The 20,528-nt window shown below is 36.8% G+C and overlaps 1 protein-coding gene across 1 annotated transcript in view; it reads right to left on the bottom strand.

The window, feature by feature from the left end:
- ADCY2 (adenylate cyclase 2) overlaps positions 1–20,528 on the bottom strand; it is a 205,386-nt gene that overhangs the window by 18,245 nt on the left and 166,613 nt on the right. Inside the window, exons 16-19 of the mRNA XM_031052834.2 lie at positions 16,717–16,854; positions 9,668–9,787; positions 5,238–5,422; positions 3,630–3,714 (exon numbers count right to left, since the gene is read on the bottom strand). Coding sequence (XP_030908694.2) covers positions 3,630–3,714; positions 5,238–5,422; positions 9,668–9,787; positions 16,717–16,854 — 528 coding nt within the window. The remainder of the gene's footprint in view (positions 1–3,629; positions 3,715–5,237; positions 5,423–9,667; positions 9,788–16,716; positions 16,855–20,528) is intronic.

Genomic DNA, 20,528 nt, shown 5'->3' with positions numbered 1-20,528 from the left:
AGAATGTTACATAGAAAGTAAACATAGGTGTCTACAGTCAGGGAAGATGAATGCTATGGCATTCAGCAAAGGGGCAGCAAAGGCAGCACTGAAGCAGCTAAGATCATAGAAATTAAGCCTAAGTTTTCATTCAAGTGAGGGAGCTAAGGACATTCCACCTAACAGCCATTATTTGCAGACAGCAAGTCTGAGAAAGTATCTCAACATAGAGCATCAGCAGAAGATGCCTTAATAAACTGATCAGCCAGAAGTCATCAGCTCAAAAGTAACCAAAATGAGAAGCTGCTAGTCTGAAACTCACAGTGGAGAGCCAGTTCATTCATAACAGCCACAACATTAGTGAAATGACAAATGGTAAGGGTAGAATGCAACTCTTTGGAAAGAACTGTGCTGACCCTATGAAAACTAGACCAAGTTACTTTGAAAAAAAATATGCCAAGAAAAATAGCTATTTAGATATACTAGTTAAAGATGATACAATGGGAGAGAGCTGACATCTCTTCTGTGAACATGCCTCCATCTGTTATGAAGTCAATGGTCAATAGGAGTGAAGTTGAAAATAAGTTTTCATTACATTCTTTCATAAGGGGCTCTTGAAAAGACTACATTATCTAAGAAGAGAAGGAACCTCTCACAGAATAAAAGCTTAGTAAAAAGCAGAACAGAGACTACGAATAAACAGTTTTCATTGCTGAGGAAAGTTGCTATAAACATCTGGGCAGTAAAACAGCCAATGAAGTTCAGTGTGGATAAACATAATACAATCCATCATGGAAAAAACCCAAAATATTCACCTAGCCTACAGAGTAATGGGCTATTAGTTATTTTAGGTACTGATAAGAAAGGAATTCACAGGCCATGATGATACTGGTAATGCAAATTGGGCCATAAGAGAGATTTTATGCTCAATAGAGTTTACATGCAAGTATACACCTTACACAGTCTAGCCCATACCTATCTGCATTCTCCTGGGCAATGTCTGAGCAGGGTGCAAGAGATTGCTATTCTCAACATATTGTCTGCCTGCTGCCATATTATCTTCAAGTACCTGTAATGGCATGCATGAAGGATGAAATGCATCACTTGATCTCAATGTTAGGGATCAGTGTTGGCATGACCATAAAAAGAAAAGAGTAGTTCTACTTCGGCCTCATGTCTGGCTGCTCACTCCCATTCTGTACTCATTCTTTTGTCACAAGCATTGCTGCAGCCACACCGTAAAACAAGGTCTGGAAATAGATCTGTCAGCAACCCAACCATTTTTCCGTTTAACTTTTAAGGCAGATTTTTACCTTATTTTGAGCCACTCTACAGTTCCACAGACAGCTGTGCCAGTACAAATGAAGTGATAGAACAGTAAGAATGAGTAGCTGAGGGAAGGTCTACTTCTTTCGGTAGGGATGCTAGTTGTGCAGCTAAATATATTAGTTGAACCTGAGAATTAAATTAGCTTATAAAACATGTAATGACATACTAGCTCTCTGTCTCTTCATTCCCATTCAATCAAAGACACACATCTGCCCTCCTGCTTTTGCACCAGGACAGGCATCTCTTTGTCCAGTGTTGGCAGGTTCACAAAGCAAGGCTTGTAGGAAAGTATCCTTTGGTTTAAATGATCTTTCTGGTTATCCACTCTGGGGACAGAGGAGCACCAATGCCAGCTTAAGAGAAATGGAAAGACCACCATTTTCATAAGCAGCTATTATCTCTGGCATTGTTAAAATAATTAGATATTAAAAAGAAGAGACACAGTATTACCTGCAAATCAGAAAAAATCAATAGCAAAGAGAGAAACTACTTGTATTACTTCTCTGTGGAAGAAGGGTAAGGAAGAACTTTACTTTGCCTACACTGCCAAGATGACTTGACAGTGTTCTGCAAGTGCCACTCAATGAAAGTAGCAAGCAGAAAGTTTAAGAACAAGACACTTTCACAGGACATTTATCAAGATGTAAAATTCATTATGAGAAAGCATTGGGAAGATCAAGAAGATTAAAAAAAAGATTAAAAATGGATCAGACAGTGTAACATAAAGCAGAGCACCCAATAGGTATTAAAAATTGCCACAGAAATGCCAACTGGCAGAAGGTAGGAAGCAGATGTCCCTGGAGGGGTCACTCTACAGAGATTCACTTCCTCCCCTATTCTTTTCCAAAGCATTTGCTACCAGTCAGTATCACTAGTGGTAACTTAAAATGGACAATCTTATGCCAAGTAAGTACTAAAATCAGTTCACAGAGTTTTCTAGTTATTATTTAGACTTTGCCTGAGAGTGTTTGAAAACACAGATTTTTTTGCCTTTCTTAAGGAAGAATAAATTAGCAGAAGAATCAAAGGCAAAAGACTGAAGAGCCACAAACAAATGGTATCAAGACAAGGGTCCTGAACCTATAGCTCTGAAAACAAAGACTTTTTCCATTATGGAATCATTTTATAGTTGGTGTGACAGGGAACAACACCTGCACACTGCTGTATGCAAAAAAAAACTTTCTTCTTGATGTGACTGAACCTACAAATAAACACCCTCCTTGCTCAGTGAAGTTGACTTCTCTCCTTTTTTCCTTGGTGTTGCACCCAGGGACTACAGGTTGTCAACTGGTGCGATGAAGTATTTATCCTGCTTTTCAAGTGGAAGTAGATGTGCTCCAGCCCCACTCTGCTACCATCACCAAATTAGCAAACTCATACTGTGCTGGCAGCAAGACAGATGAAGAATGTTATTTCTAACTCAAGAAGGCTGCTCCTCACTACAGCAAATCTCTGGATCTTCTGCTGGAGAAGCTGCCAGGTGAGAATTTTTTGTCTAGTAATCTGCAAAGCCTGCCTGTCAATTTAAATGACAGTCATTATATTTAAAGGAATTGTAATGTAAATGAGTGATTTAAAGACAGTCTGGGATAAGATCCTTCCCAAGGCTGCAGGCTATGGGGGTACAGGGTGATCACGAGATCCCACATGGATTGCTTCTTCCATCCCAGAGCCCTCTCATGTGCACTGCATCATTCCTGGCTCAGTAGACTGGAGTTGCGGTTTTAACCATGGATCATGGACAGACCAGAGGCTTTATATAAGGAATTGCCCTTGCACCTGGCCTCAGCTTCATAGAAAGTAAGACCATTGACATCACACTGGTACTGAAAAAGTACAACTGGGTGACGAAAAGAGTAGTTTCCTGTTAGGTCATAGTTTCACAATGCAACTGTGGCCTCACTATGTGGTACACTTCTGTTTGCATGCTACACTGGTTCTGTGTCTTCATCAAATTGTAATAACTGTGAAGAAAATAGCTTGTAATTAAGCAACTAGGGAGACAGCAGATGGATGCAGACAGATGGGATCACACTAGGAAGCCATGAGACAATATTGGTCAACATGACAAGCAATAGTCACAGCACACTATCAGCATAATGTCTACAGTCTCAATAACAGTTATTGGTGAGTTTTAAGGGCATATGGGAAGGTAATAAGAAAACAGCTTTTTAGATGCTGTGACACTTCTTTGCAAGGGTGTGGGGCAGAACAGAATAAAGGTGCCAGAAAATCTATAGCACGTTTGAGAAGGTAGCAGGCTGCATGTGGAGGCCGGCATTGTGTCCACTGATGCAAACAAAGAGAAGTGTGAATCTTACCTGTCTGCCCAAAACCAGTAATGTGATGAAGAATATAAACAAAGAAATTGAGCCCATTGTCTTCAGGTCTTTCAGTATTCCTGGCCTACAAAATAAAAAACATAAGTAAAGGAAGTTGCTCAAAAGTTAAAACAAAATTAGTTCAGTACAAGAATAAGACCACGATTTATACTACTTTCTGCTATGTAAACTAAGACCATTTAAACAGGATATGCTTTATTATTTGTTGAAATATGATTAAATATGATTAATTCCATTATGGAGCTATAATTACTGCATTTTGTGTCTACAATTTGAAATCTGATATTAAGATGAGGATTTAGTAAAAATAATGTCCTTGTTTGCTTACAAACGGAGAGCATTTGATGCTTACTCTATACAGGCAGATTAAAAAGAGTTGGTTTTTTTTAATGTAGTAACACTACTTCCATAACGGAGAGCTTGACCGTATCTAATGAATGTCAAGAAACAGAAAATAAAGCACCTAAGTCCCAAGATGTCTTTTCACCTCAGAATTACAGGAGGCAAGAACTAGATCTCATAAGAGTTTATTAATGGCTCTGCTTTGGGAAAAGACACTACAGGTGATGGAGAACAATTTTCCCTAGCACTCTCCTACAGATGCCATTGAAAGAAGAATCTTGGTGAGAGATTCAGGAAGGAAAATATCAACAGGCACATGTCTTGACTGGCAAAATCAGGGCTGCCAGAAACACATGCTCAATCTAACCTGTTCCATGGCTCTCCATCCCATCACACAGATATCTGTTCCTCTAATGCAGTGAAAAAAAAGGACCTGGGTTTGTTTATTTAATCTTTAGATTTAAGTGCAAAGAAAACACACTTTTTAAAAACTCAGATCCTTTTCGATGGTTGTCTTTGTGTTCTATAGATCTCGAGTAGTTTGCAGCACAGGAAAAAGGAGACTGAAACACTGTTCTGAACATTCAGTTTTTCTGTTGTGGTACATGCACTGCACACTCAGCCTACATAAAGGAGAATCACCTCTTTGATTGAAAGTGAGGTAGAAATTACAGATGTCCAAAAATTACTTTATACAGCTGTACTTAGAATTGAGTCATAATTTTGGTCTTACCTATTATCGCCTCCAACAAAGATTTCAGCTGTCTCACAGAAAAATTAAGATACAAATTCATGAGCACAGCAAAAAAAAATCCAAACTGTTGGTTTATTACTTTTTTCAATAGCTAAGGCTGAATTTGTAGAGCTTTAAGACAATGTACTAGTTTGAGGAAGTTGATTTTATTTGGCTTGCAGCAAATGTCTTAACAGTGTTAATTATATTCAGCCTTAGGCCTTAACTACCTTGATGATAACTTCTTCCTAATGTCCTAATGTATTAAAAAAATGCAAATTAAACCATAGTCTAGTTCCTGTAGCATGTGCCCAGACTTGTTTATTTTATTCTAATCCTCTGAGGTGTGACATTAAAACCTATATTAACTGCAGCATGGCAATGTTTTTAAATTATGACTTGTAAATTATATAGCTAAACACACATAAAAAAAATCTGTTCCATGACTGAGAAATGCCATAGGTAGTATTTACCTTCAGTTAATTTCAGAAGGACTGGAGTTATTCACCTACCTTCTAAGAGGTGCCATTGCATACATAAATTTGCTGTAGTCATCCAGCATGGGCCCATGAGTGTGTAGAAGGATAACATTGTAGCCCACCAATGCAATCAACATTATCACCATTTTTAACTCATAATTAATCCTCAGGAAAACAGAACAGGAAATGAGCCCTAATATGCAGCTGTATATAAAATACTGACAAGGAAAAATCAAATGGAAAATGTTTAGAATTCGACTCCTGAGTAGGACATCATACATGATAAAATGCTAGTATAAAATAAACATATTATTGACCACTTAAAAATGAAATCCTTTACAACCTGGAACATTATGACTTACAGACAGTCAACTATAACCAGATGTTGCTATTTAATAAAACAGATAATTTCTCTTACTAGGCCTCAATTCACCCCAAACTCAATAGAATCCAGATTATACTCCTAATTTTCACCCTTTGTAATTTTTTTGTTTATTCTTCTGCAGTAGTGAGGAGGGCCTATTCATGGAACACCACTGCTGGTGATAAAGTCTAACTTAAGAGTCCACTGCCAGCAGACTGACAAAAGATTTATTCCTGTGCCACTGCACAGTTTTAATTCATGCCTGAGTTCAGTAACTACCCTATATGTATCACTACCATAAGGTTCAAGGTGAAATGTCTAAATATCTGAAAATAACAATTTCATTGCCTATATTTGCTATATTTGTAAACTGATGCAATAAAGAGTTATGAACCTCATAGATACACAATTTTACAAACTGCAGAAATACAGCTGGCATGAAAAATAAAAAATTAATAACATGGCCTATGCTTAATACAAATATAAAAAAAAATCTGTCCAATCAATCCTCTTGAGTTATGACTACATAAGAACACATTAAGTTGCTAAAAAAAGGCCTTTTCTTTCCTATTGCATATATATCAACAAAAATATACATAGTTGAAATTAAATTCTTGGAAAAATACTTTCTCTATATACTTTCTGGAAATGTATTAGGGCAGCAATATTAATGCTAAAACAGGAATTATACATTCTCACTAGGATTGTTATCTTAGTCTTTAGCATACAAGGCCTTTGCTGAAGACGCTTCCTGAAAATTACAGTCCTACACCTTGTAAGGAAGTTATATTTTCTGGAGCTACAAAGCATTCTATTTCTAGATATGCTATTTCAGACTACTGTTGACTTGTTGATGGCAGCACTTCTTGACAGAACTTGAATCACTGTATACTAATGTTGGAAGATCACTAAGAAGAATAATTTTCACAGCACCCATCAGACAGAATTGATCTGCCATCTCATTCTCTGCCGTTACTGCAATTTGCTTGCAGATCTGCTTGAAATAAGAAACAAAAATAGCTACTGTTCAGAATCACCAAAAATAAAACTTCTCTGATGCCTGCATTCCACAGGTCACACACTGTAGAGGAATAAAGGTAACTGTCATTCTAGATAGAATCTTAGAAGGATGCATGCAGTTACAAAGCAGGGAAGACACTGGAACACATAATGATTTGGTGAAGGAACAATCAAACAGAACAGAACAGAAAATCAGAAGGAACAGAAAGTCAGGACTGGTGGAATGACTGTCCTAGGTATATCATGAGAACTCTGGTCTTTGTCAAAGTACAAAGATTGCAAGCTGTCAAACAAATGGCAGCCTGTCTTAGGGACCAAGCCTTCTGCTCTCTGTTCATCAAATGAGCATGAACATTCCCAGAGGAATTAATGCCCAGCTGTGAAAAAGTTACTTCTTTTGTGTGCAGGTATACTAGGCTTGTTTCTTAGTGAAGATCCACATTCATCCTACACCTTTGTACAACTTTCTACTGAAGAAAGAAATGTGCTCTGACTACATAAGCATTGAGGCTTTCTCCAAGGCAGAGTTGCAGTGATACCTATCTTTTGCAGTGACCCTGACGGGAAGATCATTGCACACTACGTGTTTGCAACCCACACAGCACTGAAGCTGACCACCTGTGTTGTGCTCTGCATATCCCTCAGCTGCAGGATAATCTCAGGCAGCTCAGCTAACTTACTGCAACCAAGGAGCCTGCAGGCAGCTCCCACTTGGTAGCAGCAGTTATGCCACCTCTGTGGCCTCTCCTTTATCTAGTGCAGCAAGCTCTCATGGATGTTTTTTCTCTGACAGCAGGAATGACAAATAGAAATGTTTCTTTAAAAAAAAAAACCTGTAAGAGCTCAAAAGATGAAAATATTGGGTAACATCTCCATAGATGAGATCTGCACCTCACACTATTCCTGACTGCAGAACTGTCTGGTGCTGCACAATTCAGGGTTCCTACTATATGAAGGGATGTAACTCCATCCATCCTCTTTTTTCGCCTTGTGCTAGCTCCAATAAATGGTATTTTAACCAATGCCTACAGAATTTGAGTGCCTTGCTTACCCAGATCATAGGCTCTGTGCCTTGCACAGCACACTACACCCTTAGATCAAGCCCAGTCCATTTGATCTCTTTGAAAAAATGTAAGACCTACAGTTCTGTGGTTATAAAGAGCTTTACTGAAGTAAAAAGGGATTCTACTCAATATGTCTGTGAAGAAAAACTTGAAGTAATTTTGGAAACCCCTAGTCAAATAGAGTGTATTCTGAAACTGCATTTTTTAGAAGTCAGGATTAAGACTTTATTTATTTAACATGTGGAGGTTGCAGCACTAATACCAGACTGTAGTTTATCACAGGAACAGACATGCATGACTTGAAATCTCCCAGGCCTAACTTCTATTATACAGAAACAATAGAAGCATCACAGCAAAACCAAACAAAACTCAACACAAGCAAAAACCTAACTTACTGTGTAACATTTGCTGCATCTTGAAAAAGAACAAGAAAACAAACAATACAACTCAGAAAAGTTATTCTGGGGGCTGGATGAGCGGGGAGAATCAATTTGCTTCAAAATGAACTAAATTCTGTTGGGGCTGAAGTAATTAAAAAAATCTCTTGCTCATTCATTTTAGATAACATAGTCTATAGATCTGTCATGTCCTTTATCATAAATCACAGGAAGTTTATCTACATGAATAAAGCTTTAAAGCTAACACAGATTCAAAAGATTGATTTTTTAATATAAGGAAACAAACTTTGCAGCTTAAGCATTCAATATCTCACTTGATAAAGAGAGAATAATTCTGGATTTTTCTTTTTTTTTTCATTTAACATCAAAAGTAGTAACTTGAATTCACAGCTTTTTCAAGCTAGAAGTCGTGCAGTTGTGCAAGCTGAAAATTATGTGTATTTGAGAGATACTTAATAAAAATAGGTTAGGTAAAAAGTTTTTAAAAATTTCACCCAACATAACTTTTTCATTTATTATTATCAGAAGTGACATTTTAACAGATTTTTTGTGCCAATTAATTGAAAACAAAAGAAGACACAGGCACGTTTCCATATTTGGTGGCATTTATTTAGCTAAATTTGAAAATAAGAAACAAAGTCATGCTCTGCTGTAGCTTTACCAGGGAGATGCTGAAAATTTCTAAGTGCTGCAGTTACTATAACTGGTTTGGTTTTTCTTTTTTCCAGGATGGGTCTATATATAATAACATTTTGGTTTTGTGTGTGCCTAAGGATTGTTCAGACAGACACAGTGAATAGCTGTTTTATGCAAAACACATTGTGTGGAAATCAGCACACACCATTCTAGTACTGGTTTCATCAGTTCTGCATAGAGAGAAAATAATTCCCTTCTCCTCTTGCTGCCTCCTACTTATTCATCCAAAGACTGTTGACCTGTTTTGGCACAATATACAGCCTGTTATGTTTAACTGTGGGTCTTTTGTAATCCCTTTAAAAATCATTGTTCTCTAGCATACAGATCACATTTTTTCCAGCAATGTCCCTGCTCCTCTTCTTGCATGTGCTGCTCTGCTTTTGTTCACACTAAAACACTTTCAAATCAGTTCAGTTCTTTTAAAAAGTCTATGCAGTGGTACATGAGTATTGTATTTCTCCCCTTCTCACCCTACCTCTTAATCAAATATGCAATGACAAAAGTGTGATGATCATAGATTTCACATTTACTGCCAGGACAATGATAAAATCTGTGAATATTTTCAGGTCTACCACTAGTCCTTGTGAAACCCATTTGTGGACCTACCTGGCTTTCAGTGCACAGCCTGCCTTGGAGTTGCTGTGTATTCTCCTGTTATCTTGTAACACTCATTTGCTGGCATGGGTAAGCTAGGCTTCATAGTTACCGTACTGTTTCCTGCTTTTTAATCTGACACTCATTAAACCCTCTATTTTCAGAAGTACTGACCTCCTTTTACTTCCTACTTACTTCAAAGTGAAAATAACCCAAGCTTTTGCTACAGTCTTAAAAACTGGTGGGTGTTTAACTTCAAGCAGATCCAGCAACAGTCAATTTAGTATAATTGTTGTAAACAAAGAAAGAAATGTAAAATGGACTTACCGGTAGGAAAAAACAGTTGTTTTGTATACACCACCGTGTCTGATTACTCAAATTAGGAAAACTCGCATTTGATGAATTAAAAGCTGAGGGAAAAGCTTTTACAGCATTATCCAGGAAAAACTAGAGAAAAACAACATATAATCCATTAGCTTGTCAGCTGTTTAAGGTCAAAACAGAGAAGACAAATGGCGAAGCAGTGAAAGCCTTGCCAGTAATCATTTAACTTTGGTATTTAACTGCAAATTGAAATAGCAAAGGGAAAATGACATCACTTGATTACTTGTTCCTGCATCTTCAGACAAAACCACGTTTATTAGCCTCCACTTTCCATTTGAATAAAAGACGAAAGGCTCTTTGTTACATTACCTTTATAAGCTCACACAACGAGAGACAATGATTAAGTAAATTCAATATGAAGAATTCCTGGATTTACCTCAACTCAACCTCCTATTCAAACACAGGAAGAATTAAAGAAAGAATAAGAAGTCTTTACTGAAGTTGATTTACACAGATGTAATAACGTAATAATCTCAATAGTATTGGTACTAATGTTATTGAAACAGAAGATTGGAACCAGTATTTCCTGGGTCATCAAATTCAGCCAGCTGATGTCACATGTAACCATCACCACACAGCATCCCTTAAATGTATTGATCCAATGCTTTCTTAATGACTTAGATTTCTGCGACTACATTAATTACACTGCTTTCAATCTCACTACTTAGTTTCTACATTTAACCTATATTCATGGCTAGTTTGCATGTTTTTCTTCTTGTATGAATCTTATTCTTTAATTTCTAGATATCTCCTTTCTCTCACTAGTATTCTTAATATTTAATGCTATCACAGCCTTCATTATGCTCAGCAAGCTATGTTCTTCTAGTTTCTTCCTAGAAAACAAGCTCGTCATTCCCCTAATCATTTTAGTATTCCCTTTCAAGTCAACCTTCTGGGTGACCAAACCTGCAAACACACTTCCCAGATTTTATCAGTGAGTCATGCAATAGCATTGATACTGATTTCACAGAAGTATGTTTTCATACATCCTTGAATGACAGCTCGTTTGCTCACAGCTACAAAACCTTAATAGCTTACACATACAAGTGAGGCTCAGACAGATTATGAGGTTATAACAGCTGAACACATTGTTACACATTGACACAATCCCAGCCACTAAAGCCATGCTCAGCAAACATGAGGTAGCTTTCCTTCACTGGGAACCACTTAGGTAAACGGGATTTATACTTACCTTAAGAGCAGTCACATGGATGGTTATTGTGATCTAGCTGAGTTGTCATCAAATACACAGAATTAATTAAAATCCTGAACTCACTGCACCTCCACCTGATGGGTTTCCAACTTGTATCAGAATTTCTTGTCACTAATCTGTCAGACCAACCATAATCTTGCACTTCATAACACTAAATTTCAAACAAGTTCTTTTACTCAGCTCCTCAGGTGCTTCCTTTCTAAAATCCCAAGCCTTCCTCACAGACATTGTCCATTACCTTATTTTCATTAGAAAATTTCACTGTCTTTCTTATACAGAAATCCATTCCAGGCTGACCATTGCAGAGCTCCAAGGGTTGCCTCCTTCTCACCTGTTGTTTCCTGCAGATCTAAATGCCCCATCCCTGTCTTTACCTACTGCTCCAGAGAAAACTGCACAGTTTCACTCAGAGTAACCAAATGTGGATCAAAAAGATTTATCAATTTACAACCTAACACTGTATCTGGTCAGCCACAGCTCTGTATAGCCAAGTCTTGAAAACCTCCAAGGATGGAGACTCCCTGGTCCCCCTTGGCAACATGTCATAGCATTGTACTACACATACAATGAGTTTTGATTTGGATTTTCTTTTCTTATAGACTATACAACCTCCCAAGCCACCATTCATGGTCAGTGTTATGTTTTGGGGCGCTGCTGAGAAGAGTTTGAAACTATTAACCCTGTAACACTACTTCAACAGAAGCAGGATTGGTTATGGACTTGAGAAGGTGATCAATACACATCACCTGCTACCAAGACCAAATTGGCACTCACCTTTCTTTGTACAGTTGCACATTCACGTTGTCTTCCTTCACTAACATGATTCTCTGTTTATGTGAAACTACACATAATTAACCTGCAGTCAGTAAACTGTACTAATGGTAGTGTCAAACCAGGTTTTGTCAGTCAGCTGTTTCTACCCACTGGTCTTTGCCTCCTCTTACAAATTTCTGTGCTTCTTTTATACTACTTCTCACACTATTTCCTCCTTCAGAAATCCTTCTTGGTTACTGGTGCTGGTCTTTGCCTTTAACAGGAACAATCCTGAGCAAAGGTTCTCCAAATAGCTTTAAGTATTTAATCCCCTTTCCTGCCCCCAACATTCTCATCTTAATAGGTGTCATTTGCAAAGGGTGGGAAGAGAGTTCCTACATCCTACCAATAGTGCATTTCCTTCTTTTTTTGCAAACATCAAATAACTATATTTTGTTTCAGAATCTCATCCCCCGCATGTCCACAGAGCAAAAGATTTAATATAACAAAGAACTCAAACACAATTATCCTATATAAACATATATGCATATGTATGCTTACATATATTAATTCCTATTAAAGCATTTTAATTTTGGTTTTGAGCTTTGTACAGGGTATTTGTGTCCTATAAACATTACCTGCATACACAGAATGCTATATGAAATGTGGTGTATCTGTGAACACATAAATAAATATAGAAAGAAAAAAAAAAAAAGATATGGAAATGTTGTCATCTCCTGTGAGCCAAACAACACTTATCTCTGAATGATGTGTTTGTACTTGCCTTTCTTGTCTCTCATCAGTTACCTACATCTGCTATCACGCTTTGGAGATATATATTGTTCTTCAACATAGTATTTTTTGTAATAGACAGCTCAGTCCTACTAAGCAGTCACACCTACTCAAATGACTCAAATGAAAGCAATATTTTTTATGAATACCAATGTTTGCCAGGGAACATCTGAGCACATCACCATTAAATTCTCATTTTATCTTCATGTATTCTAACAGCTTTTTCTTTTCTTGTGTTTGTATCATCTGCAATCTTTAGTTGTGAGTTTTTTGCCTTACATGTTGAAAATACTCCTGTGCTGCTACTTCTTTCAATAGGAGCCATGTGGTGATAGATTCTGCCCCCCACCCCCCCCCCCCACCCCCACATGGCTAGTGTATCTCCCTTGTTATCTGACCACAAAACTGCAAAAGACTAATAGACTGGGTCATCATCATCATCACCAGAATGGTAGAATCAGCTAAGTTGGAAAAGACCTTTAAGATCAACAAGTCCAACCTCTATTTAAGCACTGCCAAGTCCACCACTAAACAATGTCACTAAGGGCCTCATCTTCACACTTTCTGAGCACTTCCAGGGATGGTGATTGCACCACTTCCCTGGGCAGCCTGTTCCAAAACCTGATCCCCCTTACAGTGAAGGAATTGTTCCTAATAACAAGCCTAAACCTCCCCCGGTGCATCTTGAGGCCATTACCTCTTGTCCTGTCACTTGCCATTTGGGAGAACAGCCACCTCCTTGCTCCATCCTCCTTGCAGGTAGCTGTACAGAGCTATAAGGTCACCTTTCTCTTACTAAAAACAAAGCCAACTTTTTCACTAAGGTACTTTGAACCCTTTTCCTTGCCTCTTATGAACATTCAACTATACTTTAATTTTCTGATGTTCCAGAAGAGCTATGCAATCTTCTCAAGACACAATGGTCTACGGTTTTTATAGAGCTGTTGTAAACAAAGTTCTTTGTAAACAAAGTTCTTTATGTTTGTAGCCTACTCTTGTTCAGCAGAACATGGAGTGTATGTTCAGTATGCTTTTATGTATGGCAGAAGCATGCAAGTCTGGTAGCACAAGTCAAAATACAGGATTTACATCTTCCTCAACACACACAGAAAGAAGCACCGACGCTTTTGTTCAGCATTGTTCTTTTGCTAAATCTCTAAGGCAAACATGCAGGACTCCTCTTTGTTTTTAATTCTTCTACCAATTCTCTAAATATCCAAGTAACTTATGAGAACCTTCTTCTCAAAATGCGTATCCTTCATGATGCGAATTCCTTCCTTCCTGGGCTGGCAGATGCATCAGGAATTTATCTCCAGATTCCCACACAAATGCCCCAAGAATAATACAGAGAATTCCTGATTCTGGTATCATTCATTCTCTAGTGAAACACTAGAATAGTTTGCCCAGAGAGGTGGTAGATGTCCTATCACTGGCTATTCTGTGATCCTGTTTGGGGACCCTCCTGGGACAGTATAGCCCTGAGATCCTATCACTGTGCCAAGAACCATTCATGCATTTGATGCAGAAGTCACTGAAACAAAGTGTTATTCCAGGTTTCTTTTATCATTCCATGTTCCTCAAGATTATGTGAATCGTAGAGAATGGTGAGATACAATCATTTGACGTACTGTATACAGTCATTCATTTAGCTTCCAAGAATAAACCCTTTGCAGTCATGCAGTCCTACCATCTTCCTGAGATGTCTGGATTGTTCCCTGCACTATACTTTCTTATATTCCGTTTAATACATGCCAGCTTCAAAAAAACATTATGCCTCAGCCACTGATTGCTGCCCTACTCTATATATAGCACCAGATCTAATTCTCAATGGAAGCAACATTAGTCACCCTCTCCCTTCAGCTAAGAAGTATTCGATACTTATGTTACATTACCTGGTTTTAACTTCCTTCCACTGATGATGACTACGTACCTCTCAGATGTGAAGACTAGATTCAGATGTCTGCTGAAACAGCTAATTTGAAATTAAATTGCACCCCTAGTCTTTTCTAATGTCTCTTGACCATAAAGGCTGAGTTTTATTTGACATTTTGATCTTAATTATGATTTATTAGGTGTGGGAGAGTTAGAGGCTTTTTATCTCCATTAAATCTTAATGGCTACATTTCGCCTTTGTCTACTGAAAGAGTTCATGGAAATAAATGCAGTTAATGGACTCTGCTACTAAGTACATGTTGCTTGGAGATATAATAACGATACTTCAGAGTCTCTCCCACAATTTGCTATTAATATTAAGGAAATGCAAATTTCACAATCACATTTAAAGTAATTTTGCTAGTCAAAGTATTAAGGTTTAGTTTCAAGGTGGGAATTGTACTTAAAATTATCATCTCATGAATATCATGGAACATGATTATTTGTAATGCTGCAGTCACTACTGATAAGGCACAAAGACTAAAATACAGCCTATTAGGTTTTCCTGTAACATTTAGTCCACATAAAAATGGATGTGAACCAATAAAATTAAAATCTGTTCCTAAAAATGATATACTAAACAACCATTTTTTTGCTAGAATGTCTTTTACTAGCTGAAAGCCAAATTTTAAGTGGGCTGTACACAACAGTAGAACTTTAAGAAGAAAACAGTTGCTGACCATTTCTTCTTTTACACCTTTTAACTTAATAAATAACTATATAGATGCAGAACTCTATGCTTTAAACCCAAGTAGGCTATTTCATTTCTTCTTACATATTTATAGAGTTCAAAATAAGAGAAAGACTAATGTAATCTCCATTTTACAAGCTCCTCCATCTCTGTTTTTTTCCTGTAGCATACCAAATAATTTTTGCTTGGCTAAAGGTTATCATTCATAAAGACATACAGTCATTAGCTGAGGACAAGAAGTAATGGAAAATTAACAGCTTTTCAGAATAACTGTTTTCATTTCTTACTCTCTTCACTGATGAAAAGTGGGCTTGTCATTTTTAGCCAAAATTTCTTTGAGTTTTTCCTCTGCTAATCTTAAACATCAAATTCAGTTAGCTGAATTGTAAATTTTGAACATGGAATTGTTTTGGAATCTATCTCCTCTCCCTAAAAAAAACCCCACAAAAGCAGGAGAAGGAAGAGAAACTACCTACTTTTCTGAAAGGAAAACAATGAATACAAAACTAGGATCATTTAATAGACTAAATCAAGAGAAAGTTCACCAGAAAATTCAAGTGTTTGTCACATCATCACATCATTCTGACAAGTCTAGCACTTACTGTAACAATGATTGAGTAAGGTTCCCCTGAAATGTTGTGGGAAAACAAATTAAACAATGTAGGTATAACTGATCTTTAAGTCCTTTATGATCCTCAGGTAACAAAAGTACCACCAACTGAAAGGAAGTGCTGAAGTGCAAATCTCACTCACTTAAAATGTGACTAATATCTATGCATTAATGTTGGAGTGGAAACATTACCTAAATAAATATTACAGTTCCCATTTTGCAGATACAGAACTGAGCTGGAACACTCAGCTTTCAGAAGTTTGCAAACAGAATCAGGCTCAGCCAACAAGGCAAAGAAAAGGAAGTTTTTTGATCACACATACTGCTCATGCTATTTAGCCAGAATAAACGAGGGCATTATGATTCAGGATTTAGGCAGATTAATGACAGAGCTACTCTACATTTGCTATAATTACAAAAGAATAATAAAATTACATAGATTTTGCATATTAGGAGAGAAAAGAAAAAGCACAGGTTGAAACGCTCAAACTAGAGGAAAGCCCTAACAAATCCATAGTCTGGTACTTTTGAAGTTTTGGTGTAACTTTGATCCTTTTTTTTTTTTACAAAGACAAGAACATGAAATTCAATCACACATAGATTATGATCATTTTGTGATCAGCAAAGGAGAATTACAAATCTGGATAAAGCTTAGTTTCACACAGTCTTTCACAGTCATTTTCTGAGCAATACTCCGTGTTTCTAAGCTATGCATAAATGAGCAAGGGATTTGAACGATTCAAACCTGGAATTCAACTACCGTTAATTTCTTATAAATTATATTTTTCTTTATTAATAAACGTAGCCAGGATCTGAGCTCTTGCTGAGCATCATGTTGGCAGAAGTCCCCATTATACAATATGTTTTCTGTTGCTCTACTTTACAGTTTTGTCTCTGGCAATCATTATCATATAGGTTCCTGGCATAGCCATAGGCCATAAATTTGACATCTAGAATACTGAACAAAACAAAACAAGAAAAAAAAACCCTTTTCCACTTACCATGTTGAATACAGCCATAGTTAATATTATAGCAGTGGTTGTCAATGTGAGCGTGATCCGAGGCCAAGGACGGTTTGCAATTATTCCAGATGATTTCAGAATCCATAACAATGAAGCTGATGCTTTCTTGCTACATTGCTAAGTGCAAAGAGTTTAACAAAGAGAAAACAAAAATAGCTTTAGTATTTTTGATTACTATAAATAAGGGTAGAATTAAGAAGGCTTAAGGTTGAAGGCAATTAATCTTGAAACATTGTACTGAAGTATTCAACTATTTTATTCACCTGAGTTACAGATCATGATTATACATGAAACTAAATGCAAATTTCATTAACATATCTGCCAGAATATAAATTATGCTAAATAATTATAATTTGCACGTACCTTATTAAACATTCATTACATATTGCTAATAATAGCAAATACAGAGTTGTCAGCAATATAATTACCTCTAATACTAGTAAAAGGCAAGCAAACAAACTGACCTTCCCTGTCTCAATTGAAAGAGAATTTTTAGTAGTTTCTGGAAACTTCAAAATGTAAGTAATGACTGTGCATTTTTTGACAGAGACAAAGGTTTCTTCCTGCTGGATAAAGCCTGCATGCATAGGTATATTCCTGGCAGCCTACAAAATAGGGGGGTTTCTGGGTTTTTCTTTTATTTGTTTGGAGACATCTTTGATAATTTACGTTAAGTGAAAGGTAACTCAGCAAAGAAAATCAACCTTCCCTAAAACTACCTAGAAAACAAATAAGCATTTCATACAATTGGACTTACAATTTGACACAAAGAGCATTTACTGAATTGAAATTTTTTCATACATAGTGGCAAAAATGAACAATAAAAAACTGACTCATTTAACCTGCTTCCAAGAACATGTTGCAAAGCCTCCATTCATATATGCATAGTGCCTAGAGGCACAAGATGCTCACACAGAATAAGCAACAATTTGTGGCACATCCAATAAATATTAATTTCCCAAAATTTAGCGATGAGGAGATAAGCTTGCCTAGAAGCATCTTGTGCCCTTTCCAAATGTCAAACATAGCTTTACTGAAAGCTCTGTAAAAAAAAAGGCAGTGAAAAGTTAAGGAAAGCTACAGTCCCAAAAAAGTATTTGCTTTTTATCAATTTGTTTTCTCTATTTACTTAATATTATCAGAGATCATTTTACATATTGTTTTCACTTCAGACACAGAAATCAGCAGAGATGCAAGCACAGGAAGTCTCTGCAATGAGAACTCAAGCACTAAAACCTACCAAATACAGGCCTTAATTTATACCATGTATTTATTAGTTCAGGTTTGATAGCTATGGCACATCATGCTGAACTATATCATTACCCAACACGTGTGATATAGTTTGCATGAAGGTCTTTGTCATTCTGCACATAACTACTTCCTTCCTTATTACACACTATTTGGACAAGTCCACTACATAGCTAGAACTTTTTTTACATTTTGCTTTGGTTTATGACACAAGGAGTTTTGCATACTGGATCAGAGAGGTTCTGAGTGAATGAAGTCAGTTTCAGGAAGGTCAAAACAATAACTGGAATCTCAAAGATGGACAAGAAAAGAATAAAAAAGGCAGCTTTATATGCACATTAGTACTCCCCCACATTGAAAAAATCCCAATACATAAACTCAAGGAACCTGCATTTTTGAGCAAGAAAATCCCTGCTCAAGTGCTTTGTGAACTTTCAAACATTGTTCTCCACCCCTAAATACATAGTAAAATTCACAATAATATTAATCCATATGTAGATTATAGTAAGGTTTTGTCATCCTTCCCACCAATAAGATAAAAAGCACAAAGCCTAGATTGCTGCTGTTGCTACAGAAGGGGAGTATTCAGTTGGACACATCTGTGTGAAAATGAGTCATTCAGTTATCGGTCTAGTCAGCCTAAAACCTTGTGAGTCAGGGAGCATGGATTTATGGCAAATTAAAACAGCCATGAAATCACGCCTTAAATTACTCTTTGTCTTAGTTACAGCACACACAGAACTTTACTACAACTTCATCTACGTTGTTCTGTGATTTTTTTTTTTTTGAAGTTTAGAAGTAGCTGGCATAGTTCAAGTTCGATTAGGGAAAAAACTAGGCAGGAACACTTCCTAGTGCCTTCCTATAAGGATTAAAAAACGGATAGGAAATTATATAGATAAAACTGTACATTGTGTTCCCCTTTCTGAATTATGATAGTGGGTCAAGCAAAGTCTTTAGGATAAAAATTTCCAAGAAAAGAAGTTAATGATGAAAAAAAAATTTCTGGCCTAAACCAGATAAATGTTATTGTGAATTTTACTGGGTTTAGGTTATCTGACTAAAACCTAATCAAATTAAAGACAAAGATCTGGTGATTATCAAAAGGACAATGACAGATGGTGGAATCAAAGTAGCCTAATCAGTGGAGAATTGATGCCAATGAATCTGCTGCTACGAAGACCATCGAAGGAGAATGTTTCAGCCATGGTTTCTGATGCCCTGCATGCTAATGGTGATTAATGCCTAAAAGGATAGTAGGTAGGTAGAGGGCAGATGATGTTGTAATGCAGCACAAAGAAACTTGGGATAGTGTAAAATATTATGGCATGTTTTAAGGGCGTTGTGCACATGTGGAAAACTTACAGAGTGCTTACAGGATGGACACAGGGAGGAACATATATGGATCAGAGAAGAACAAACATACTTAAATGGAGAAGGGATGGCTGCATGTAAAGAATTGTCTAAATGGTCTTACTGCATAAACTCCATCTCTAACCATCTTCTGTGTAAATCTTCACTAATAAAAGCTCTAGAGAATAAAATAAATTTCAGGAGACAATATGTCATTCAGCCAGTGTGATTAATCAATAGATTCCCTTCCTTCAGCTGCTATTGCTAAAATTACAGATATTGCTGGCTTTGACCTGAAGAAAAATCTAATAACTAAAAAAGTTATTACACTGCAACTTCAAAAATTAAGTTGTAGATTATTTCCATTTGCAAAACAGAAGGACACTGGAACTTACTGATGCATTTCTTACCAAGCTGTTTTAAAGCACAGCTCTGAATTCTGGAGTGGAAGGACCAGTGTTTACTTGGAACAGTTGCCATGCCCACCTATTCATTAAATAGATGACAAGACTCTCTAATGGCAAAGAGAACAGCCTACAGAGGTTAAGCCAGGGAGGCTCATGAAAGGAAAATTTGTGACACAGCCCTCAGTCACACTAAAAATCTTTAAACCATTGAGCAGAAATTCCTTAAAAAAACATGAAAGAATATGCTGTTGAGCAGTAATTTTCTCTGTGGATCAACAGATTTGCCGAACTTCACTTTTGAGCAGTCTAAATACAGACCATACGCAGTAAAACTGCAGCAGTTCAGCAATTCTGAAAACCTAGGGAATTCCTGGAAGCAGAATTGGAGCAATATGATGATCATTAAATTCAGATTCTTAATAGCAGAACTATGCAGGTCTATTTTGCTGATTCCTTAGCTTACGTCAAACACTTTTTCTTGTAAATGTTATGTCTCATTTGCAGTTTTCTTAAGAAAATGGAGAATGAGATGAACGGAAGAAAGTAATCATTTCTAGAAAGCATGCCAGAAGGGTAAGACATCAGATCTCAATAGCATTAGCTTCTTTCTGTTTTCTAAACAGAGCCAGCAGAATATGTTAAGTGTTTATCATTTACCAACCAGAAATAATAGGTATTTGTAGTATAAAAGGTGACTAATGTATTATCTTTTCATCTGAACATGTTAAATCTGATACGACAGCTCAGCATGATAGTGACTCATAATTTATTTTGAATATTCAG

This window comes from Melopsittacus undulatus, chromosome 1 (genome assembly GCF_012275295.1).
Source record: "Melopsittacus undulatus isolate bMelUnd1 chromosome 1, bMelUnd1.mat.Z, whole genome shotgun sequence".
Classification (NCBI taxonomy): Eukaryota; Metazoa; Chordata; class Aves; order Psittaciformes; family Psittaculidae; genus Melopsittacus; species Melopsittacus undulatus.
This window is presented reverse-complemented; position numbering and strand designations above follow the sequence as displayed.